Source organism: Sciurus carolinensis, chromosome 3 (assembly GCF_902686445.1).
Source record: "Sciurus carolinensis chromosome 3, mSciCar1.2, whole genome shotgun sequence".
Classification (NCBI taxonomy): domain Eukaryota; kingdom Metazoa; phylum Chordata; class Mammalia; order Rodentia; family Sciuridae; genus Sciurus; species Sciurus carolinensis.
The window spans coordinates 43,271,228-43,298,155 of NC_062215.1; the positions used below are offsets into that span (position 1 = coordinate 43,271,228).

Below are 26,928 nucleotides of genomic sequence, written 5' to 3' on the forward strand. Positions count from 1 at the left end.
TTTTTCTTTCCTACATTATGCTGTATAATTTATGAGTTATAGCTTAAAGGCAAGTCTTACACTATTCTGGACAGGAAAGAAGCTTGGTAAGAAAATAAAATGTTTGAAAAATTAAAAGAAAACATCCCTGGGAACACCCTCTGTCTGCCCCTTTCTCTCCACTTCCTACTCTCTTTGGGAACAGGTTTCTCGATTTAACAGTATTCCCTCGAATGATTTGACTTTTGGTGATGTTTATGAGACTTTTAAGAAACACTTTTTACCCCCGCTGTTTTGTACTTACTTAGAGACCATCTATTCATTTTATGTTGTTAATTCGTATCCATTAGAAAATATTACTTGGCCAGCATTCCACCTGTGTTTATCTTTCAGCAGCTGGGGTTTGTTGGCAGCAATTCTAATGACTGTAAGGCATCTGCCCTAGGTGTTTATTGCCCTTTCTACTTTCCCTCTTTCACATTTCCAAACGAAAATAGATTGCTCTGTAAGAAAAACATTTTTGGGCTGGGGCCATAGCTCAGTGGTAGAACGGTTACCTCTTCCTATGTGAGGTACTTGGTTCAATGCTCAGTACCACATAAAAATAAATAAATAAAGACATTGTGTCCATCTACAACTAAAAAAAATTTTTAAAAAATTTTCCTCACATTTGGTATGTCTGTCTGCCTCCTTCCCTGAATATTTAATTGATCTATCGCTGTGGATTGTTGAGTTAATAGAGCAGAGAAGGACTCCATTTAACACAATCAACAATTTTGTCTAGAAAGCAACTCATATTTGTTAAGAGCATTCTATGTGCCTGGCATTTGATTCCAACCTCCTCATTTAGGCTTCACAATTTTTTGAAGTCATCATTCAACTCTGTCTTACTGGGTGAAGATGTTGAGAATCATGTTGCTCAAAAAGCATGCCCAAGCTCACAGTCAAGCTGAAACTGCATCTGGACCAGGTGCCTTTGATCCACAAGCCCTCATGCCTTGCCATGTGAACAGAGATTATCTCGAGAGACCATATCCATCCTGGTGTTTAAGTGTGTAGGTTTTGGAGTTCATTTAAACTAGGTTTGAATCTTGGCTCCTGATAAAATCTGTGATTTGGGCAAGTCATTGGCTTCCTGGATCCTAATAAGGTTTTCTCATCTGTAAAATGGGAACATCTTAGTTCATTTGGGCTGCTATAATGGAAATACCATAAACTGTGTTTTATAAACAGCAGAAGTTTATTGCTCACAGTTCTGGTGGTTGGGGAGTCAAAGATCAAGGTACCAATGGATCCAGTGTCTGGTGAGGATTTGCTCTCTAGTTCATAGATGGTGCCTTCTTGCTGTGTCCTTACTTGGTAGAAGGTGCAAACAAACCCCTTGGGCATTGATCCCACTTGTGAGGCCTGATCACCTCCCCAGATGCCCTACTTCCTAACAGCACCACTCTGGGGATCAGGTTTCAATATACAAATTTGGTGGCAGGGCACACAAACATTTAGACCCTAACAGGGGGTGACACCTCATAGGGTTGCAGCAAGGATTTAATGAACCTTCCTCACAGAACACTTAGCAGTGCTTTGCCAGACTCAGAGTTGGGTAGCATAGCTGCTCATCTGTCACTGCAGCATTTATGTGATTAACTGGTTCCACATGTCAGAGCCAGGCCTAAGGGTGGGGTCTGAGAAGAGGGTAGTAGGAGCAATGGGAAGTGAATTGAATGGAAGCCTGGAGTCAGCTAGGAGTAGGCTAAGGGGTATAGCTATTCCTTTTGGGCCAAAGGCTCTGCAAGTGAACAGAGGGCTAGGCTAACTTGGGCTATGCTGTACAGGTACACAGCTCAGAGGTCATATCTGTCTGTTCCAGAAAACCCCAAACTGGGGGTGGGTACAGCAGGGGAAAGAAAGAAGCCTCCAGAAGATCTCAATGGGATCAAGAAGATATTGGTTGAAGTTGGAGTGGAAGACAGGAGATTTTTAATAAGATCCTGAGACTTGGAGCCTGGGAAGCAGGGAGCAAGGCTTCCATTCATTCTGATGGAGAATAGGGAACAGCTCTCTTCCTCACACGCCTTTCCCATCCTTTTGTCTGCACTGACCTAGAGTGCACTGACAGAATCTATCGTCTCTCCATAGCAGGTGTCATGAGGTCACTCCCAGGCATCACATCCTGGGCATTTTCTCTTACAGGCATTTCTTCCTGGTTACAGTGAGTAGGACATTGGTGATTTCATTATTGTACATTATAAATGCTGAAAGAAAATGGGATTGAAAGGAAATAATCTAGCTGATGGATGAATACAAGGATGAATTCAAGAAAATAAATGATGGCAGAAAGGAAGGAAGGATACTCAGAAAATAGCATGGGAAATAGGAGGGGTTCAAATGAGAAGAGTTCGTTGGGGATATTCATTTGGGAATAACAACTGAATTCAGAAGGATAGTAAAGAAAGGCATACTATGACAAATGAAGTGACCTGCAGAACTTTACCTCAGAGCAAGCAACTCATCAGACTGAAAAATGATTGAACATTTTTGGATGCACCATTCAGGAGATCATCAGATCTGTTGCCAGAGATTAAGAGAGCAGTTAAGCTCTTCACATTTTTTTATTTTAGTTGTGGATGGACCTTTATTTTTATTCATATGTGGTGCTGAGAATTGGACTCAGTGCCTCACACATGCTAGGCAAGTGCTCCACCACTGAGTCACAACTCCAGCCACAAGATCTTCAAATTTTGACTGACATGACTTGCCTGCCTCCCTCCTTTCTTTCTTCCTTTCTTCTTTCTTCCCTCCCTTTCTTCTCCTTCCTTCCTTGCTTCCTATTTGGATTCCAGAAGTATTCGGAAAAAGATTGCAAGGATAATGTCCTTTCCTTTTCTTGCTGTTTTTCATCTTCATATTTTTTTTTTTTATCTTTTGGGTGAGTTTCAGGGATTACCTGGGAAGATTTTGGAACACTTAGATGCATTGCAAAATCACCTTATGTGTTCCTAAAGTAATAGCCATTTCTAAGTAGTTCTAATCATCCATAAAAGGTGGTGTTGATTAAATGGATATTTTATTTCAATCATTTCCCTAAGTCAGAATGATGTGTTGCTGTTTGGATCTGTAGTCATTACTAATTCTCTTCAAGAATCATTTAGACTCTGTTAGTTCATTTTATCTTGGGAGGGAGTCGTAATGAAATTAGTTCCTGAACAGGTCTTAACCTAGACATTCTTTTGCTGTTGCTGTGGAAACCAGCAATAAAAATCATAGTTTGAGAAAGAAAAATAATCATTGCTAAACATCAGTAAAATACATGAGAAGTAAGCTGCTTTTCTTATACAGATTTTTTTTTAAATCATGATACCTGGAACCAGGCTGAGATTAATAAGGTTCTGAGCTAATCATATAACTGAAATCATGTGTGATTTTTCTCAGAAACATTATGGAAAACAAATTACAAAGTCTTTAAAAGAATATTAAAACAAGATATATTCCAGGCTTGTATAATTAGGTCAAAATGGATTCTACTGACATGTAAAACTAAAAAGAACCAATTAAAAAAAAGAATATTTTCACCAGTAGTGACACTCACATGCTGCTGTCATCACAGCTGACACATGGACCCATGCCCACAGCTAATCACTTTGTTTAAATAGGAAGAGGAACTAGATGACTCTTGGGGAGAGAGGTATTATCAGTTGGAATGTTCTCTTCCAGCCAAGAAAGGAGACAGGAACATACGGTGGCCTTGCCCATGCTAGGCAAGCACTCTACCACTGAGCTATATCCCAAGCCTATGAGTTTTTTTTGTTTTATTTATTTATTTTTTCACCAGGGATCGAACCCAGGGCCACTAACCACTGAGAGCTCCCCAGCCCTTTTTAACATTTTTATTTAATGACAGGATCAAGCTGAGTTGTTTCGAGCCTTGGTAATTTGCTGAGGCTGGCTTTGAACTCTCAATCCTCCTGCCTCAGCCTCTCAAGCTGCTGGGATTACACCCCAGCTCTAAGTGAGTATTTTTTTTTTAAAGTGTGTTTTTTGATGTTTTTTCAAAGGATGGAACACTTTGGTTTGGGTGCCCTATGTCATACTCTTGACCATCAGAGTTCCCAGGGATAGGTAAAGGCAGGGTTGGAGCTGAAGAAGACCCTTGAGGGTATTTAATCCAGTCCTGTTATATTGCTGACAGAAGAAACAGAGGATCAGGGAAAGGGGTGGGCCAGCTACTTCTGGCTCAGTAATGACAGACTAGGATAATTTTTACAACTAATTGCCAGTGGTGAGATCCAGGCCACCCTCCCAGTCTCTCAGTATGTGGATTTCACCCAAGAACTTTAGCTGCATCCTGCTACTTTGAACAATTTTTATTTCATAAAATAATTTAGTCAGAGCAGTAACTCTGCCCCATAATGTCAGATCTGACCAATTGAAATATGCTTTATTAATTTTTAAATGATAACCATTTTTATCCAAAAGAAGAAAAGAGTCATTTTGTACTTCCATGAATTCTAACTTTCAAGTAATTCATTTATGTCTATTTAGAAATTAGGTAGGTTGTTCCTCTGCCAGCCCGAAAGCTGCAAAAGCTTATGCATGTTTCCTGATTTGACTCATGCCGTCCTATTGTGTGCGTGTACACCTAGTACATTACTGTGTTAGGTGTCTCTGATGGATAATAAGCTATTAATTTGCCAAAAGATAATGTCTGAGTATCACTAAATATTACACATTTCAATAATTTGGATAAGTCTATTTTAGAGTCGTAAAAATTATCCTAATACAAAAGTGTCATCTTGGGAATAGAGTTTTCTGTTTCCGGCCAAATCATAAGTGCTCATTCTCTGTGACAGCAGTCTAGAGGGGTAAAGCTTTACCATGTCACTTGGCAGGTTCAAGTTACGGAGACACATGTTTTCCTTTTCTGCTCTTCTACAGAAAGACAGCCCCCTGCCCTGGGACAAACATGAGGAGCGCTGCCAAGCCCTGGAGTCCTGTCGTCAAAGCGGGAAGCCATGGCCCCGAACGTGCACGGCCCCTTCCCACCGCTTCTTCTGGCATGAAGAGTTCTAAATCTTCAACCTCCTTGGCTTTTGAGTCCCGGCTTAGCAAGGTATAGACTGAAGTGCCCAGGACAAGGCTGTGGTGATCCTTGTTGCCCTGGTTGGGAGGACTGGAGAGAGCAGTAGGCAAACCAGTGGGCTTTCAGGACAGGGATATAGGCTCATAACGAAGAGTTCCAGAGCACCAGCATGTCTTGACTGAAGGAAACAGAACAAATGACTGGTAGCAGGGGTGGTCTGGGATTGAGAAAGGAAATCTAGGAATTGTTTAACACAAAAAATAGGGTCATCTGCCCTGGATTATGTGGACTCTAGGCAATTTTGTCCCATCACCTCCCTGGATGAGGTTCAAGATCACCCATAATCTTCCCAACCCTGTCATTCTCCATCTTCCTCTCCTCTCTCTGTATCTCTCTGTATCTCTCTGTATCTATCTCTGTCTCTCTTTCTCTGGACTCATCAACCCTGTTGATTATGTCCTCCCTCCGGTAATACATTCTTCTCTCATTTTCTCCTTCCTCCTCATCCCCGTCTTTGTATTCACCTATTTTCCAGCTACATTCATCTTCTATATCAGAGTTTCTCCACATGCCACACCTGACACCTCCTTTGCTGTTCTGAGATGAAATTCATAAATAATTTCACCAACCTGCAAGCAGATGTTTGAAAAATCAATGTAGTATCCAGAATCTAGTATAAAAGGAGAGTATTAAATGACATGTATTTCCATCTGCAAATGCCTAAGCATGACTGTGCAAAGGACCCAAGCGGCTCCTGAGAGCTCATGGATGTGAAAGTGACAATGCAGTCTGACCCAGGCTTGTATCAATGACACATCATTGTTTTGAAATAGTGAGTTCTCTTGGTGAAATTCTGAGTCAAACGAAGTGTAGTCTTCTAATTTGTTTTATTATGATAGCTATATTCTTAGAAAGTTCAGTGTGTCACTGGGTGTGGTGGCACACTCCTATATTCCCAGTGATTCAGAAGACTGAGGCAGGAGGATCTCAAGTACGAGGCCAGCCTCAGCAACCTAGTGAGACCCTGTCTCACCATAAAAGTAAGTAACAAGAACTGGGAGTGTGACTCAGTGGTAGAGTACATGTAGGTTCAACCCCCAGTACTGCAAAAAAGAAAAATAGAAAGTTCAGTATGTCTTAAGAGTTTTATGTGTAAAATGAAGGGAAGCCTTAGGACTGAATGATAAGAAAAGGGTGTTCCACCTATGTAATGTCACAGAATCTGTGAAAATTGTGTGGGTGGTGGAGAAATAATTTGTGCAAAATTGTCACATGCATTGTAGGACATCTAGAGTTCCCATCCTGCCACCTATTATCATAGCATGTCCAGTAATAGTGACATGAAAATATATACCTCACATTTCCAACATACTCCCACAAGGACAGCACTATCACCATTGAGAACCATTTTCCTAGGTGATAGTGTCTATTATTATGGCTTTTTTTTTTTTTTTTTTTTGCAGTGTTGGGGATTTGAACCCAGGACCTTGTGCTTGCAAGGCAAGCACTCTATCAACTGAGCTATATCCCCAGCCCTATCATGGCTTTTAACACTGTATATGGATGACATCCAAATTTCCATCTCCAGCCAGGAGCCCTCCTACAGCCTCTGTGACATTGCCCCTTGGATGTCTAAATGCTGCCCAAGAGATAACATGTCCAAAATTGGATCTTGATTCCTTTGACTCCACCTTCCCCACCCCTCAAATCTCCTTCAAATCTTCCCTTTTGAGTAAATAGCAACACCATCCTTTTGATTGCTCAGGCACAAGATCTTTTCTCGTGTCCATGATGCATCAGTGAAATGCCATCACTTCTGCTTAAAAATACATGTCAACGGCAACCTATTTCCACCAACTGTAACCTGCCAAGCCATCTACCTTTTCTTGTCCTGGCTTCACTAAACTCTGCTTTCATCTTTATACTTTATATTCTGTTCTCAGCAGAAACCAGAGTGATCCTTTCAGCACAAAAGTCGTGTCATGACATGTCACTTCTCTGCTTAAAACTCTCTAGGGCTCTCTCCATTCACTCAGAATGAAAAGCAAAGACCTTGCAGTAGTCAGTGATGCCCCCAAGACCTGACCCCATTTCTTCTCAGACATTGTCATGTTCTTCCCCAGCTTTGACCACAATTTCCTATGACCATGACAACTGTCCCTCGGACATGCCAGCCACACTCCTGCAGCAGCATGTTTGTGTTGGCTATTACCTCTACCAGGAAGGCACATTATCAGAGGGGTCATCCCTGACCACTGTATTCAGAGTGCCCCTTGGCTTCCATTCGCCCTCCTTACCCTCCCTTAATTTCTCTCTCGGCTCTTATATCATTGCACACATCTGCTTATTTAATGTTTGTCTCCCTGTGACTGAAATATAAAAATCCGAGGATGGCAGGATTTTTCTGCTGTTTTGTTGTTTGTAGGTCTGAACCTACTGCTTAGAAAGGTTACCAGCTACCTGGCAGGTGCAGAGTATTTGATGAATACCCATGTTCCCTGTTCCCTGTTCTGGGAGTAGAAGTCTGGTGGAATAGAGGAGCTTGGCATTTGGTCAGGGCAGCCTGACTTGGAAACCTGGTTCTGCCATTTTCCAGCTGTGAGATCTCACAGAAGCCATGGAACCATCCTGAGCTCCTGTTTTCTTGACTTTGAGAGGAAGGTAACACCTTAGTTGCCATGAGGAGTAAATGTAGTTCAAGGGTTGGTCACATAATTTTATTATTCTATCATAATGGACTCAACCTCATTTCCATTATTTTTTGTTTTTATTATCTTTCACCTAATATCACATTTTTAACTTAGATTTTTAAATGAATGCATATATTCTATCAATAATAGATCATTAGGACTACTTCTGGAATATATTGAAGTATTTTCTATAAGGAATGTTTAAAAATTAAAAAAAAAAGGCCTGACATATAGGAATGTTTCATCAGGATTGCAAGATGTTGACCACTTCTGTCATCAGTAAGTTGATGTTTTGTGAAACTTGTTCTACAGGGAAAATGTCAGGGAAAAGCACATATTCATGTTAGAGTATTTCTGCTCTCTGAATTCCTGAGGTCTACTGTTCTTATTCTAGAGAATGACAGGGCTTGAGGGAAGGAGTAGTAGAAGGAACTGAACCATGCCTACCCCTTCATCCTATTCTGCCCTTACCATCTCCTTTCTACCTACATTTGTGGGTAGAGGAAGAAAACTAATACTTCAGAGAATAGAAGAGAAACTGAGGAAATGGTGAGGTCAGAAAATAAGTAGATTTCCTTCCCCTAATAGTTTACTACAAAAACTTACAAGCAGACAGAGAAGTTGAATCATACAACGAACACTCACATAACACTACCTGAACTCCATGGTGGACATCGTACTCTATTTGTTTTACAGTAAATAGATCCATATGGTTTTAATGGGTCAAAATGGTGAACGAGACCACCAAAAGTAGAATTAAATACTCACTTTCCATAGTGGCCAAGTTGTGGGAGCAGTGAAAGAACAAAGCAGGAACAAAGAGTTCAGACAGGATCGGGGATGTTGGTGTAAATCATTCTCATTGTACTCGAGCACCTGGAGTACTCAGATTCAACAGGCCGCCCCATCCTGGCTGTTTAGACAACCCAGGGCTCACTGGGTCGCATATGATGAAACATTGGCTTGAGCTTGCTCCAGCAGAAGAGAATCTAGTCATCCTTGCTACTCGTAGGGGATTTATTTGTTCCAGCACTTCCCATGGACAAGATCCATGAATGATCAAGGGCCTTAATATGTAATGGTGTAGTATCTGCATATAACCTATTCATAACTTCCCCAAAACTCTAACTCATCTCTAGATAATTTGTAATACCCAATACAATATAAGAAAGTAGGTGTTATACTGTACTGTTTAGAGAATAATGACAAGAAAAATGTCTAGGCATGTTCAGTATAGATGCAGATTTTCTTTTTAGAATATTCTTGATCAGAGGTTGACTGAATCTGAGGATAAGAACCTGTGGATCTGGAGGGCTAATATATAATGAACAGATTCTAAGGTTTCCATGTCACTGTAGGGACAAGAGTGTAAGACCAGAGCTAAGAGAGGCTAGACTAGCCCAGGACACTTTTTCTGTTGCATGTCTCTATTTATCTCTGCCCCTTTATTTCTCTGATGCCCACTGACACCCAGCCTCCTCTAGCATGTGTATGAAGCATGGTGGCCAGCATGCCATGACTCCTACAAGAGATGGAACTCTTGTAGACTAGAAGCCTTGACCACTTTTTTGCTCATTCCTATTTGTTTTAAAAAACAATGAAAAAAGTCAAATAACAAGCAAAAACCTGGGTCAGATTATTTTTGTTTGTTTGTTTTTGTTTTTGTTTTGGCTAGGTATGAGTCAAGTGTTGACCCTGTGCAGCCTTCTGGGGCCCAGGGATCAGAGCTTGGTGTTGGGGCAGCCTCAGTCCTCCCAGGGGTCAACTGTGGTTAGGAAAGCAGTCTTTTAGTGTGGGTATGTTATATGAGGCTTGGGGACCAAGTCAGTCTTCTATAATTGTTCTTACAAAATGCTCTAAATATGGTAGCGTTTAGCCACATGGGGTATTGGAGCCCTTGAAATGTGGCTAGTCAAAATTGGGATGTGCTCTATGTGTAAACTACACACCAGGTTTGAAGAGTTAATACCAAAAAAAGCAGAATACCTCACTAATATTTATCCATGTGTCATATAACAACATTTCAGTCAATGACACACACATATATGCTGGTGGTCCCGTCAGATTACAATGGAGCTAAAGAATTCCTATGGCTTAGTGACATCATAGCACAATGCATTACTTGTGTGTTTGTGTGACTATGATATCAATTGTATAAAAAGAATAGCACAAACAATTATGTACAGTACATAAAATTGGATAATGATATTAGACAACTATGTTACTGTTTTATGTATTTATTGTACTATATTTTTAATCATTATTTTGAGTATACTCCTACTTACAAAGAAAAAGTTTACCATAAAACTGCTGTGTGATCTAGCAGCAGCCTCACACATCCTGTGCTTACTGTGCCTCTTGATGGCATCCTCTTTTTTTGTGCTTGATTTAATCTCATGTTGTTTTGTTCATCATGGCCCTAGGAGCAATAGGCTACTATATATATGTGTGTGTGTGTGTGTGTATAATATAATATAATATAATAATAAATTATATTATATAATAATAAATTATATATTTATATAGTATATATACTATATATAGTATATATATAATATATATAATATCTCATATAGCTTAGATGTGTAGTAGGCTACACCATCTGGGTTTGTGGAAGCATACTCTATGATGTTCTCACAATGATGAAATTGCCTAGCAACTCATTTTTCAGAATATAACCTGTCACTGACACATGACTATATTTTACATCAATTCCATGTTTATAATATTTTGCTTAGATTTGGTTAAAGAAAATATATTATTAAAATTCTTTTGTCTGTTTCAGTTTACTTGTTTTTTTTTTGTTTTTTGTTTTTTTTTTTGGTACTGGTGATTGAACCCAGGAGTGCTTAATCACTGAGCCACATCCCCAGCCTTCTTTTTATATTTTGTTAGACACAGGGTCTCACTGAGTTGCTAAGTGCCTTTCTAAGTTGCTGAAGCTGGCTTTGAACTTGTGATCCTCCTGCCTCAGCCTCCCAAGCCACTGGGATTACAGACATGTGCCACCTTGCCTGGCTTTCGTTCACTTCTTAATTTGGCCACCGCACAATAAAAAACTGTTTCTCATATTTTCATGGACAGTGCTGCACTAAACTTTGGTTCTCAAAGTGTGGTCCCTGGACCAACAGATCAGCATTTCTTGGGAACTCGGTAGAAATGCAAATTCTTGGGCCCTGCCCTAGATATAGCAAATGAGAAACACGTGGTTGATGGCGGGTTTAAAGGGAGGTGAAGTCAGCAATCTGCATTTCAACAAACCCTCCCCACAATTCTGATGCCTGCTCACATTTGAGGACCACTGTTATCTGCAATCATAACATGTTATCTGCCTCTAAAGACCAGATTATGTTATGGCTGATGATTTTAGAACTTTGTGTTTTCCCCTCATCTTTGTGAAATTCAGAGGAATTTCTTAGTATCTTTAATCTGTGAGGTATTTTAATTTTTTCATTTTGTGAACTTTTATACGCAGGTGCTCAGCAGTTTAAATATCAGTGAAACAATTAGCAAAAATACCTATTAAACATATTAAAGCAACACCAAAGCACATACCTTTATAGGGATTTTCTATAACAAACCAGAAACCTTGGATGGTACTGATGTTATTGTGTGACCAGGAAGCAGAGCCAAAAAATGCAGCCATGAATAGAGAAAGGACACAAATCAGTAACTGAGACTAGGGGCTTTTCCTAGTTGATGTTGCATCCAAAAAATGTAGCAATAGAATGAGTAGCTTCCAAGGACAGGTAGGATCAGTTTGTAGTCTGTATACTCTACCTCCCAGGAAAGCGTCTACACAGTCTTTCTCATGTGGAAGTCCTCATGGAAAATGCAGGGGAAATAAAGTGCTCCCTTTAAAAATTCTGCTGGCTAGGAGTGCAGCTCAGTGATAGAGCATGTGCATAGCATGAATGAGGCCCTGGTTCCATTCCTAGCAATACAAAAATAAGCTTTGCCTCTCTGCATACTCTGTGCTTTGTGATGAGGAGGTGTTACATTGGCCTGTAGCACATCTTAATTTATCCTGATTCCTGAGAAGGATAGCATGAGATCTATATATGTTGCAGAGTGGCATTTCAGATCCAAGAGGCAGAGTAGTAGGTGTCACTGACCAAAAAAAAAAAAAGACCTCAAAAGTGGACTTCCAAGCTAGAATTGCATGTGTAACTTAAGTAATAATACTTTTAAGAGCAGTTATCATTTGTGGCACAACGAGTCCTCTGCTAAGGTGTTTTATATACTTCATTTCCAATCTCACAATACTTGTATAAAGTATCTAGTATCCCTGGGCTATATTAGTCCATTTTATGTTACTGTAATAAAATACCTGAGGTTCTTGGAACCTTTATAATTCACAGTTCTTGAGATTCAAGGGCATGACATTGGCATCAAGTGGGCATTGGTGAGGGCTTTGTGGTGAATGGCATCACAGTGGTGGGAATAGAAGAGAAAGAGAAACTGAGAGAGAAAGAAAGAATATATGGTGGGACAGAAAGCTAGAGCAGAGGACCAGTAATGACCTCCTACTAGGCCCCACCTCTTAAAGGTCCCACCACCTCTTAACAAGGGACCAAGCTTCCAACACATGAACCCTTGGGGGACACTCAAACTGCATCTGAACCATAGAACTAGCCATGCCCTGTATATCATAGGCAGGCACACTGTACATTTTTGCTAAATATTGTTATTGAATGGATTTAACATAAGAGCCTGAGTTTCAGAGAAGTTAATGATTTGCTTGATGTTCTACTGTACACTCTGGAATCCCCATCACATTGCTCTAACCTTTTCCTAAAAATACTCCCTTCTTATCCTTGCCTTAATTTGAATTCAGTTTGTATAGGGTAACAATAGTATAAAAATAATAATGATGATTTTCATTTGTGGTTATTATAACTGACTTCTGTTGAAGTCTGTCTCATAGACACAGTTATTTAAGCACATTGGAGGGCTTATTCCTTTAATCCTCAAAATAACACAAAGAGGTAGGTACCATTATTACATCTATTTTGAGGGTAAAGAAACCAAAGGACAGAGAGGTGAAGTTATTTGCCTGTAGTCATATAACTGGTGACTGGCAGAGCCAGGATCAGACTCAGGTCATCTGCATTTCCAGCCCAGCCCCTAGACCACTAAACTGTGGGACCAAGCTAACGTGAGGCAGTTTTCCTTCTGACCCTATCAAGTGGATAGGAGGCTCCTGGCTCCTGGTGCTTTTTATTTTATTTTATTTTATTTTATTTTATATCAAGGATTCAACCCAAGGGCACTTAATCACTGAGTCATCCCCAGCCCCCGCCCCCACTTTTTTTTTTTTTTATTGTATATTTCACTTAGAGATAGGGTCTTGCTGAGTTGCTTAGGGCCTTGCTAAGTTGCTGAAGCTGGCTTTGAACTTGCGATCCTTCTGCCTCAGCCTCCTGAGTGCTGATTTTACAAGTGTGCACACTGCCACCAGTTCCCATTGCTTTTTGAAAAGGTTGACCTGGTGGTTTTATGGAAAAATTATAGGCTACAGAAACAGAGTCCTGGGTTCAAATTCCAGCTCCATCACACCTATGTAGTCTTGAGCAAGTTATTTAGTGTTTTCCAACATATAGCATCATAGAGTTGTGCTGGAATGAGAAGGAATGTTCAGGTAAAGGACCTGGAAGAACCCACAAGTGCCCACAAGCTGTGCTGAGCCTCCATCACTGGCTCCTTTCCACCTACTTGTACTCTTAATTCTATCCCTAAACCTCAACATAGGCTTACCTGCCCTGATCTTCAAAACAAAGACTCTACCTTAACTCAGCCTCCCATTAGGTGGATCTGCCCACCTTCTACTTCTCTGCCTCTACTTGCCCCTCACTCACAGAGGTGGCTCTCCAATGCAGATCTAGCTGCATTGCCTGCTGTTTTACATAGGTCCTGACTTCTGCTTAGTCAGATCCCAATTCTATACCATTGCACCTGGGGCATTGGGGGAGCTGATAATCCCAGTCCTCTCACTGTGTACTATTGGGACAAGTGACTGTCACCCCTGCCCTCCCATCTTCTCCCTGGCACTTACCTGCTCCCTCCAGAATGCTTTATACTCAGTCAATAGTACATTTTTAGTAAACCCTTATCTGAAGTATAGAGTCTAGGTAGAACAGAAAAGTTCTAGGCCCCCAAAGAAGCAGTCCTGGCACAGTAACAAGGAGGAAAGAGGAGGGGTGTCTTTGGAGCTCTCTCCTGCCATTCTCTCGCTTCTATCCTGCATGCATGTATAGGGCCACTCCAGGCTACCTAGGATCACAGTGTTCCTGAAGGACCCTCCTTTCTTTCCCCTGCTCACTTCTTCCTGGGATGCAAATCTGGACTTTATCTAGTTTCAGGATTAGTTGAAAGGCTAACAGATTAAATGAGTTATCTATTTAGTGGTCAAAATTCCCTTAAACCTTGATAGTATTAGCAACAGTTGATTTTATAGATAGCCTCCAAATTCCAAAGACCTCCTTGTGTGAGCAGAAGAAGAGAGCAGAGGGAAGGCTAAAAAAGAAGGTTCTCAGGAACCTTCGCTATCTCACATTCGTTTAGGCGTGAAATGTTCTTTATCTAGGTATTAAGTGGTTAGTAATGGCATTTTCATATTTATCTATGCTATGAAAAGTGTTTTAGGATTAATAATCAAAATTCAGCATGTTTGAAGCAGAGGTAATATTCGACCAGTTAGTGCAGTATTTGACATTTACCACTGGGACCCTTACCATTATAGTTTTTCTGATTTTAAGAAAGTTAAAAAGTAGCCACTATATGGTAGTATATGGATAGGGGTGAATAAGAGTCTTAGTCATGAAGGCACTGATACATTCAGTGTATTTAATGAACAAGCTCAGAGAGCATAGGACATTTAATATTTTCCATTATTTGTGCTCTGAGCAAAAGGTTTACATTTAAATAATATATACTAACACTGATCCATAAATTATTTGAGGCTAACGTGTATACAATCTAATATAGTGACTAGAACATATGAAGTGAGGAGGATCTTAGGTGATTTAATCCAATTCTTCTATTTTGTAGGTGAGGAAATAGCTTCTATATCATAACTAACCCAGGAATCCACAGCTTATCAGTCTCCTGGTTTCTAATGAAGCATAACAGTTCGGCTTTATTTTCAAGCTATTGTTTGTTAATAGATGCTTCAATTGCTTCTGGGTTGGAGAAGCATCACTGAAGGGACACTAGTAATATTCAGGGCAGCAAAGCCAGTGGTCTCTGACTGAGTTCCCAATAGCTGCAATATTGATGGTGATGATAGAGATGATGGTGGTGGTGGTGATGATGGAGGTGATGATGGAGGTGATGGTGATGGTAGTTAGGGTATGAGGGTGGTAATGATGGTCGTGGTGGTGGTGATGTGGTGATGATATGATAAAGGTGATGATGATAGTGATGTTTATAATGATGATGATAACAGTGATGTTGGTGAGGGTGATGAAGATAAATAATAATAGCCACTGATACTTGTCGTGTTCTTAATTTAGTGCTTATGTTCTTAATTAAGGGTACAATCCTAGAACTAGGTTTATTATTTTCTCTATTTTAGAATTGGGGGACTATAATACAATTCCTTTGGTTACATAGGTAGGAACAAGTGGAGTAGGATCTGTCCCTAGAGCCTGGTTGTATAGCCCTTACCTCCCCTTAACTGTCTCCTTCCCATGTGATTGCTGGGAAGCTGGCATATAGAGATTCCATATCCTGGGTTCCCTTATACATCCCCCTCCCTTCCTGCCTTGCCCTAAACAAAAATAAACTCCTAATGCTGTATCTTAGAGTTTAGTGCAGAGGGTCTCAGCTCTCCTACCACTAACTCTGCCCTTGAAAGCCTCTAGTCCTGAGCCTGGTTCTGCAGCCACCAGAACATTTCTCCTGGTCACTGTTACTCCTATAACACCCGTTGCAATTCTTAAGATCACTGTCACTACCTTTATTGCTGGGTCAGATCATCTTACAGCGCCCCAAGGCAAGTCTTCCCACTGATTACCAACTCCTGTTTCCTGGTGCCTCTGCCTGTCATCTCATCAAGACCTCACATCTCCAGGAACCAACCCCATAAAGAAGAAGGGACAGGGTATCTCAGGGTGTGGTTGGGATGGGGCTGAAGTGGTTTTACTTCTGCCCCAGTGGAAGTGCTCTGGTTTGTGGAATTCCTGTTCTGATTTGCAGATTGAGCACTTGCTCTCTGGGCCTTTTGCTCGAGGGTTTGATAATTCTGTACTTCAAGTCAGACTTACTGATTTTGAACAATGTCAGCCAATTAGAGGAAAAGTAGAACTGAGTGCATACCCCTTGCACTGTTGCTCTGAGAATTTCCTTAACTGCAACAATGTCCACTTTTCGTGTGAGGTGTCCTTTTAGGAATTTTCAAAGTCTAAAATCAGACTTGATTTTCCTTTGGGGACGAGGGATGCACTTGATCATGATTCTTGGCAGAATAATAGTTCATTTATTTTTTTCTATTGGGGAAAAAGCTGCTGACATTATAGACTGTGGCCATTTAATATTGAACACATATACTGGCAATCTGATGGATAGTTTGAGAGGTTGGAAAACTTGAGCAAACACCTTTTACTCTGAAATGGGAGGTGGGAAGACAATTCTGGAATCCCTGAATAAGGGCTATAGTGCAACTTCTGTGACCAACCACCCCCACCCCACACCCCCAATTTACTCCTCTCTCTCTCTCTCTCTCTCTTTCTTTGCAGTGCTGGGAATGGAATTCAGGACCTTGGGCATGCTGTGCAAGTGCTCTACCACTGAACTAGATCCCCAGCTCCCTTTTTCTTTCTTTCTTTTTTTTTTTTTTATAATTTTTAAGGTCACTTTATTATTTTTTTAATTTATTTTTATTGTAAACAAATAGGATACATGTTGTTTCTGTTTGTACATGGAGTAACAGCACACCATTTGCATATTCATACATTTACATAGAGTAATGATGTTTGATTCATTCCATTATTTTTTCCTTCCCTCCCACCCCTCCCACCTCTCTTTTCCCTCTATACAGTCCCTCCTTCCTCCATTCTTGCCCCTCTCCTACCCACCATTATGTGTCATCATCCACTTATCAGTGAGATCATTCACCTTTTGGATTTTTGAGATTGGCTTATCTCACTTAACATAATATTCTCCAATTTCATCCATTTGCCTGCAAATGCCATAATTTTATTATTCTTTATAACTGAGTAATATTCCATTGTATATATATACCACAGTTTCTTTATCCATTCATCAATTGAAGGGCATCCAGGTTGGTTCCACAATCTGGCTATTGTGAATTGAGCAGTTATGAACATTGATGTGGCTGTATCTCTGTAGTATGCTGATTTTAAGTCCTTTGGGTATAGGCTGAGGAGTGGGATAGCTGGGTCAAATGGTAGGTCCATTCCAAGTTTTCTAAGGAATCTCCACACTGCTTTCCAGAGTGGCTGCACTAATTTGCCGCCCCACCAGCAATGTATGAGTGTACCTTTTTCCCCACATCCTCTCCAACACCTATTGTTGCTTGTATTCTTGATAATCACCATTCTAATGGGGGTGAGATGGAATCTTAGTGTAGTTTTGATTTGCATTTCTCTTATTACTAAAGATGGTGAACATTTTTTCATATGTTGGTTGATTGCTTGTAGATCTTCTTCTGTGAAGTGTCTGTTCATATCCTTAGCCCATTTGTTGATTGGGTTATTTGTATTCTTGGTGTAGAGTTTTTTGAGTTCTTTATAGATTCTGGAAATTAGTGCTCTATCTGAAGTATGAGTGGCAAAGATATTCTCCCACTCTGTAGGCTCTCTCTTCGCATTGCTGATAGTTTCCTTTGCTGAGAGAAAGCTATTTAGTTTGAATCTATCCCAGTTATTGATTCTTGCTTTTATTTCTTGTGCTATGGGAGTCCTGTTAAGGAAGTCTGATCCTAAGCCAACAAGGTGAAGATTTGGACCTACTTTTTCTTCTATAAGATGCAGGGTCTCTGGTCTGATTTCAAGGTCCTTGATCCATTATGAGTTGATTTTTGTGCAGGATGAGAGATAGGGGTTTAGTTTCATTCTGTTGCATATGGATTTCCAGTTTTCCCAGCACCATTTGTTGAACAGGCTATCTTTTCTCCATTTCATATTTTTGGCACCTTTGTCTAGTATGAGAAAATTGTATTTATTTGGGTTTGTGTCTGTGTCCTCTATTCTGTACCATTGATCTACCTGTCTATTTTGGTGCCAATACCATGCTGTTTTTGTTACTATTGGTTTGTGGTATAGTTGAAGTTCTGGTATTGTGATACCCACTGTTTCATTCTTCCTGCTAAGGATTGCTTTAGCTATTCTGGGTTTCTTATTCTTCCAGATGAATTTCATGATTGCTTGCTCTATTTCTATAAGGTACATCATTGGGATTTTAATTGGAATTGCATTGAATCTGTATAGCACTTTTGGTAGTATGGCCATTTTGACAATATTAATTCTTCCTATCCAAGAACATGGGAGATCTTTCCATCTTGTAAGGTCTTCCTTAATTTCTTTCTTCAATGTTTTGTAGTTTTCATTGTAGAGATCTTTTACCTCTTTGGTTAGATTGGTTCCCAAGTATTTTATTTTATTTTTTTGAGGCTATTGCAAATGGGGTTGTTTTCCTCATTTCCCTTTCATCTGTTTCGTCACTTGCGTATAAAAATGCTTTAGATTTATGCGTGTTGATTTTATAGCCTGCTATTTTGCTGAATTCATTGATGAGGTCTAGAAGTTTTCTGGAGGAGATTTTTGGATCCTCTAAATATAGAATCATGTCATCCACAAATAGTGACCGCTTAAGTTCCTCTTTTCCTATTTGTATCCCTTTAATTTCTTTAGTCTGCCTAATTGCTCTGGCTAGAGTTTCGAGGACAATGTTGAATAGAAGTGGTGAAAGAGGACATCTCTGTCTTGTTCCTGTTTTTAAAGGGAATGGTTTCAGTTTTTCTCCATTAAGAATGATGTTGACCATGGGCTTAGCATAAATAGCCTTTACAATGTTCAGGTATGTTCCTCCTTTTTCTTTTTTAATGAAGCACAGCATACTACAGTAAATTCTTCAAAGTACACACATCATGATCTTAGCTATTCAGTTGAGTGGATGTTTACACAAGTCCATACTCAGGTAACCACCACCCAATGCATATGTGAATATTTTAGCACCTAGAAGGTTCCTTCCCATATGTTTTATATATGTATTGTTTGGTTTGGGACTGTTATAAATAAAGGTGCTATGAACATTCTTTTGAAGTATTCCTCTTGGACACAGAGGTAGGAGTGGGACTGCTGAAGCGTAAGGTGAAAATATTTAGCTGTAGTAGATACTGCAGTTTTACCAGTTTGCCTGCCTACCAGCAAGACCTGATAGTTGCTGCTGAACACACCAACACTTGGTATTGGTATTTTTTCTGTTTCAAACCATTCTGGAGGCATGTGGTTATACCTTGAAATTTAAATGATATGAAAATGGAAAATGTTTCTTTTTTTAATTGTGCAAATGTGTGAAGTGTTAACCCTCAGTCAGTCAGTGGCTCCAAAGCCAGTGGAGCAGCCTTTGAGCCCTCAACCAGTGTGGCTTGAACACATCTTCTGTATGAGATGCTCTACAGAGTGCTTGGTGTTAAGTACTTGGTAGATTCTCCAACTATTTCCTCCTGATGTACTTTAAGCTATTTTAAAAATGTTCTGTGCACCATTCTATCCTGCCTTTTGTGCTGCTCACAGTTCTTTTTTCAATCAGTGCCATCATTTGTTTATTTCTCCACCTGCTTTTTTTTAGTCATTCAGTATCCCCCTTATCTACACATTTCACTTTCCACAATTTCAGTTAGCCATGGTCCAAAAATATTAAATGGAAAATTCCAGAAATAATTAATTTATAAGTTTTGAATCACTTGCCATTCTGGGTAACATGATGAAACCTTTCACCATACTGCCTATGAGGCGAATCATCCTTGTGTACAATATATCCATGCTGTATATACTACCCACCCTGTCTTGGTTATCAGATCAACTGTCATGATATCTTAGTGCTTGGGTTCATGGAACCATTATTTTACTTAATAATGGCCCCAAAATGCAAGAGTAATGATACTGGCAATTCAGATAAGAGGTATAAATTCTCAACTTAATAAGGAAAGAAAAAAGTTGTATGCCAGGGTTTCTAAGATCTATGGTAAGAATGAAACTCAGTATATATGGGGCTGGAAACTCCAGAATTGCCAGTGGTCTTGGAGTGTATTCTCTGTACATCAGGGGAAACAACTGATTTGAAATGTGACATGATGGCTATACACCATAATGTTATGCTATTCTTTGAAATGGTTATAGAAGATCATACTCTGACCTGTGAATGACAGGAACAGGTTTGCCTAACTTGGCATTTTTTCACTTCATACAATGATGCTACTCAGAGTATTGTATCTAAACTACTGGGCACATAGTTCCATTCAGATGCATTATTGTTTTACAGCACTCCTTACTGAAAACATGTCTTCATCTTCTCTCTTTTCCCTCCAACCTCTCTTGTAGCTCAAGAGGGCCAGTAGTGAGGACATGCTCAACAAACCTGGAAGTACCACCTCATCAGGGGTAGCGCGACTGAAAAAGACTGCAACAGCTGGAGCCATCTCTGAGCTTGCTGAGAGCCGCCTGAGGAGCAGTACAGGTAGGAGGGACCAAGGTAGGAGGGACCAGGAAGCCATTCATCTTGGCCATATAAAAGCACACCAGTGATGCATTCATCTCTTCCCTCATCTGATGTTTCTTAATCACTCACCCTGTGCCAGGAACTAATGTAGGCAGTGTCCTTGCCCTAAGGGGAGTTTACATGTATCCATGTGGAGACACATGAGAAACAGAAAGGTAAAGGGAAGTAAATGTGATGGTTTGCTCGGTAATCCCCTTGTCACCATGTGTGTGTGAAATCCTCAGGATCCAGGCAGGGTGTTGTAGATTCTGTGGTCATCTTGGTGCAAAAAGTTTTTGTGAATTCAGATAAGAAAGCTAAGGATTTCTTGGACTTACTCTTATCACATAGCTCTCCATGAATTGTTAAATGGTCTAAGATAGGAAAATAACTGAAATATATCATTATTAATTTATTATAGATGTTGAAAGTTAGTACACTTATGAGTTTGTGCTCTTCATAAAACATGTTCCAGACTACCTTTCTGAAGGTATATTTTAATTTATTCAGTTTTCAAAAAAGTTGACTCTCTGAAAGTTATATGTGGATTTTAGATGTAAGGGAAATTGCCTGATGTGTCTGTATAATAGTTTTACTACTTTAAAGACTGATTTCATATAAACACACACACACACACACACACACACACACACACTTGACTTAAAAAATACAACAAATGACTGGGCATGGTGACACATGCTTTGTAATCCTAGCTGCTTGGGAGGCTGAGGCAGGAGGATTGCAAGTTTGAGGTTAGCCTGGGCAACTTAGTGAGACCCTGTCTCAAAATAAATTTTTTAAAAAACGCTGAGGATGTAGCATAGTGGCAAAGTTCTTGCCTAGCATATATGAGACCCTGAGTTCCATTGTCAGTACTGCCAAGAATAATGAAAGTCCAACTGATTTTTCAAGCCAAGCCAGCCTAATACTGATTCCCAAAAGTAATAAAGTACCACTAAAAAATGACAGACCAGGGGCTGGGGATATAGCTCAGTTGGTAGAGTGCTTGCCTCGCGTGCACAAGGCCCTGGGTTCAATCGCCAGCACCAAAAAAAAAAAAAAAAAAAAAAAAAAACGACAGACCAATTTCACTCTCAAATATGGATGCCAAAATGTAATATCAACATCTTTTTTTTTTGATTCACTGTACACAAATGGAGTACAACTATCGTTTCTCTGATTGTACACGAAGTAGAGTTACCATTTGTGTAATCATACATGTATAGGGTAATGATATTTTGTCTTATTCTATTATCTTTCCTTCCCCTGTACCCTCCCCAAGATTAACATCTTGATGTTCAGAAAGCTTCCTGGAAAAAGTTCTCAGTAGTTCTTTCAATAACCAAGTGAGGCTTCTCAAACTATTTAGGAGAGTTGCAAGTCATAAGTAAAGAAAGTAAACTCAGAGATCATTAGGGGAACATTCAGATCTTAGAGAGCATATTATATATTCCATTGTGCCTATTTTGTCTAAGAATTAAAAACCAGACATCCCAATATGTCCTTAAACAGCATTTCTTTTTAAAATCTTTTTTATTTGTTCTTTTTAGATATACATGACAATAGAGTGTAATTTGACATATTATAAATACAAGGAGTATAACTTATTCTAATTAGAATACCATTCTTATAATTGAACATGAAATGGAGTTTTACTGGTGATGTATTCATATATGAACATAGGAAAGTTATATTCGATTATTTCCACTCTCTTTCCTATTCCTATCCCCACTCCCTTCCCTTCATTACCCTTTGTCTAATCCATTAAAGTTCTATCCCCTCTGCCCTGTTGTGTGTTTGTATCCTCATATCAGAGAGAACATTTGACCTTTGGTTTTGAGGATTGGCTTATTTCATTTAGCATGATAGTCTCCAGATCCATCCATTTACCAGCAAAATCATGACGTCATTCATTTTTTAAAAATATTTTCAGTTGTAGATGTACACAATATCTTTATTTATCTTTTTATGTGATGCTGAGAATCGAACCCCATGCCTCACACATGCTAGGCAAGCATTCTACCACTGAGCCCCAACCCCAGCCCCAGTTCATTCATTTTTATAGCTGATTAATATTGCATTGTGTATATATACCATATTTTCTTTACCTGTTGAAGGGCACAAAAGGTTAATATAAACAAGAACCCTGGGGAGTTTATGGTACAGAACATCTGTCAGATCTCTTTGCTCTCTTTCTTTGAGTACACTGTAGCCTTTGCTTATCTAGGCCTACTCTTTAGAGATTATCTGCTTTAGGAGAATTTCCTATGTAATATTTGTGTTTTGATATATCTTTCATATTGACCAGATTCTAATGTTTAAGTTCATTTTTATTAAGCACATTCTTAATAATGTACCTCAGTTAGTGTTCAAACAGATTTCCCCAATTTTAACATTGATTTTTCTTCCTAAAACCTTCCCATGATTGTTCCTTGTGTGATCCAAGTGAGAATTACTTAGAAGATAAAGCCCTCTGTGATGGAGCTAGTCATGGGGTCTCTTACCATGTTGTTGCCTATAGTTTGACAGGCTCGGGTGAGGGACTACATAGGTTGATTTTACCTAATTCAGTAATTCAGAATAAGAGATATAATCCCAATAAATCTACAGAATCTATTCAAGCAGTAAATATCAGACAAATCCTAATTGAAGAACATTCTACAAAATAACTCTTGAATACTCTTCAGACTCATAAGACTACAAAAAGTAAGAGAAATCTAATAAACTGTTATAGACAAGAATAGACCAAGAATACAAGATTACTAAATGTAAGATGGCATGTGGATTGGATCCTAACACAGAAAAATGATGTTAGATAAAAACTAAGGAAATTTGAACAAAGTATGAACCTTAATTAAATAGTATATCATTATTGATCCATTACTTGTGATGATTGTACCATACTAATAATATAAAATGTTGGTAGGGGAAAATATATGTGCAGTATATGGGAACTCTGCATTATCTTTATGATTTTTCTGTCAATCTAAACTATTCTAAAATAAAAAGTTTATTTAAAAGCAAAAAATGTAAGATCAAATATGAGCAAGTAGAATGCAACAGGAAATTTAGAAATAGTAGTGTATATCACAACCAAATGGATTTATGTTATCCAAGAATGAATGCATAATAGAGAATCTCAATCTGATCTATTATAGAATAGTAATAGACCAAAGAAGAAAAACTACCTTGTTACCTTGATATATATATAAGATATATTTGTTACAATTAGCAATCTTCTCATTAATAACAAATTACAAATTCTTGGTAGACTGTAAACATATGGAGTCTTCTCCCCCCCCTTTTTTTTTTGGAAGGGGTACCAGGGATTGAACTCAGAGGCACTCGACCACTGAGCCACATCCCCAGCCCTATTTTGTACTTTATTTAGAGACAGGGTCTCACTAAGTTGCTAAGCCCCTCACCATTGCCGAGGCTGGAGACTGGCTTTGAACTCATGATCCTCCTGTCTCAGCCTCCCAAATCACTGGGATTACAGGTGGGTGCCATCAAGCCTGGCTAGAGGCTTCTTTGATGATATAAAATATATATGTCTTTATAGGCTCAGTGGCATTTGTAGGCCCAGCCTGTACAACATAGTGAGACCCGACTCAAATGGATAAGTAAATAGCTTTCTTATCAATGACTAGTTAGAAAAAATAAGAGTGTAATGACAACCCTATTTATGAAGAAATGAAAAAAGTAAAATACCTAGGAATAAACTTTTAATAGTATAATACATTAAATGTAATAAGGATGTCTAAATTATTCTATGAATTCATTTTCATCCTAATTAAAATGTCAGTGGGAATTTGGGAGTAGAAACATGGATAAAATGATACTGGAGTACATCTGAAACTGGATCTCAGTAGGGTCTTAACTTGGTTCCCTCCTGCAATCCAGTGAGTGATTGGTCATATCTGAGGATGATTAGGGTTGTCAAGACTGGGAGGCGATACTGACATCTAGTGGGTAGACGGCAGAGGTGCAGCCAAACATCTTATGCCGGGGTCAGTTCTGTCCAAACTGTCAGTGGTACTTCTGTTGAGAAAACCTGATGTAGAACAATAAATATCCTATACTGAAAAATAGTAATTAAGGGAATAACTATACGCATCTTGAAACTGAAGAAAAATTAGGCAGCTCAGTGGAACAGTGGAGAAAGTTCAAGATACACTTACTGATTTAGTATAGGGTGAAGTTGGCATTTTATACCAAGATGGATAATTCTTTCAAAAATAATGACTGAGATACTGGGGGTGTAGCTCAGTGGGAGAACCCATGCTTAGCATGTGTGAGGTCCTGGGTTCAATTTCCAGCACTACACACACAAAAAAAGACTGATTAAAGCTTCAGGAAAAACTAAAGCTGAATCCCTATTTTAATTCATAAAAAAATTCAAGTGCAGTAAATATTTAAATAATAAAAAATGAAACTATGAAATTACAAAGAGAAAACATCAGAGAATTAACGTATAGTCTTAGCCTTGGACTTTTCTAAGTAGGAACAGGCACAAAAGTCACAAAGGAAAAGATTGAAAGTGTAATTAAATAAATATTTCAAAGTGCTTTATAAAAAGCAGAAATTACTTGCAAGATATGAAACAAAGAGCTTATTTACAAAGAATTTATACAAATCTATAAATAAAAGATAATACAATAGAAAATGGATAGTTCGTATAAAAAGAAATACAGCACCAGAAGATGATAAACCTCATTTATAAAGAAATATTAATTAAAATAATAATTACATATATTATTTCCCCTAACAGATTAGCAGAAACTAAAACAGTTGACAATTGCTGGTGTCACTAAGGGTGCAAGGAGCTGGCACACCACATGTGGATGAAGCAAAAGGACAATTTACCAAAATTTACCAAATCATATTTTGGTAAAAATTTAGCAATATTTGTCTAAATTTTAAATATGTAACTTTGATCAGGTATTTCTAATGTTTATTATTATTATTTTTATTATTATTATTTGTGGTGCTGGGGATGAAACACAGGGCCTTCAACATGCTAAGCAAGTGCCCTACCACTGAGCTTACACCCTAGCCCCTCTGTTGTTTATTTTTTAACATTACTGACTTACTTGGAAAAGGACGCCAATACTTATGAGGAAGATGTTTGCAGTATTATTTATAATTGCAAGATACTGGACACAACCCCAGTTTGTATCAGTACAGGGCTGGTTGAATAATGAGGTTTTGGGCCAGTAGAATAGTATACAATATGGAAAATGGGCACAGATTTATCTGTACTGATTGGGAAAGATTTCCAAGATACTAAGTGGGGAAAATAACATGGACCATATATAATATAGTATAGTCTCATTTGTTTTTATTTTTAATGATATGGCAATTATTAAAATCATATTTTTTCTAAAAGAATTTAAGTCTGGTTCTTTGAGGAGTGTTAACCAGAATTTAAAATGGTGAGGGAAGGTCTTTTATCTTAGATTTTTCTGCACTGTTTGAAAATTTTTAACATATACTTAGATTACTATAAAAAGTTAAAAACAGGGTAAATACAAATTATAACCTAAACCTTGTGAGTGTATGTGTGTGATACTGGGGATGTGGGAATCAAACCCAGGGCCTCACACATGACAGGCAATTGCTCTACCACTGAGCCACATCTACAACTCATATCTTAAACTTTTTTTTCTCTTCACCTAATCCTTTGTTCTATTTGCCTTTTGCCATGTTGCCTTTTGCCATGCTTCTTAGATATTTGTTGGTGTTTATCTGACTGTTTACTCGTGCATATGCTCCTTCGTTCAGGATTCTAGCTGAAGATCCTGGCTTAACACTAACTCCTAAAGTGGGCCCATTCTTACACTCCATGGGGCCCTAGCTTCCTTATTTATCAAATGAAAGAGACAGCTACAGTGATGTTCTTGGGACAAATATCTGTGAATATTGTGTAAATTGTGATGGGCTATTGGAATGTAAGACATTCTTCTAGGTTTTAAAACTCACTTTGTCAGTTCACTTATTTTAATGCACGTAAATTATTTGACTTAATAAAGCTGAATTTGGAATTACATTTTGTCTTTGGTGTTGCTCTTAGTGCATGCTGGGGCTCAAACCCAGGGCTTCATACATGTGAGGAAGTGCTCTTCCACTGAGCTACATCCCAGCTTTGGAGTTTTTATTATTAAATACAATTAATCCTTAACATTTTTGTACCAGCTTCTGGATAGCTGGCACTTTTGTACACCATAGTGAGATCCCCAAACTGACTCCTTTGTGGTGAATTCCAATCTGTTAGAACCAAATGTTGGGAGCAGCGGCATCCACACTTCCCTATTTTGGGTGTTGCCACCTTAGCAGTTATACAGTAGTGTTTGTTTGGGTGGAATGAATATTTGATTGCATTTTATCTACATGTGTGTTAGCATTCTGTCACTATAAAAAATATCTGAGATAATCAACTAACAAAGAGAAAAGGTTTTG

General features: G+C 38.8%; 1 protein-coding gene across 8 annotated transcripts in view; it reads left to right on the top strand.

Moving 5' to 3' along the window:
- Positions 1 to 26,928, top strand: part of Specc1 (sperm antigen with calponin homology and coiled-coil domains 1) — a 265,322-nt gene that overhangs the window by 48,835 nt on the left and 189,559 nt on the right. For all 8 annotated transcript variants that reach the window (XM_047545173.1, XM_047545172.1, XM_047545171.1 and 5 more), the window contains exons 2-3: positions 4,912 to 5,086; positions 20,313 to 20,448. In XM_047545173.1, coding sequence (XP_047401129.1) covers positions 4,940 to 5,086; positions 20,313 to 20,448 — 283 coding nt within the window. In that variant the 5' untranslated portion in view covers positions 4,912 to 4,939. The remainder of the gene's footprint in view (positions 1 to 4,911; positions 5,087 to 20,312; positions 20,449 to 26,928) is intronic.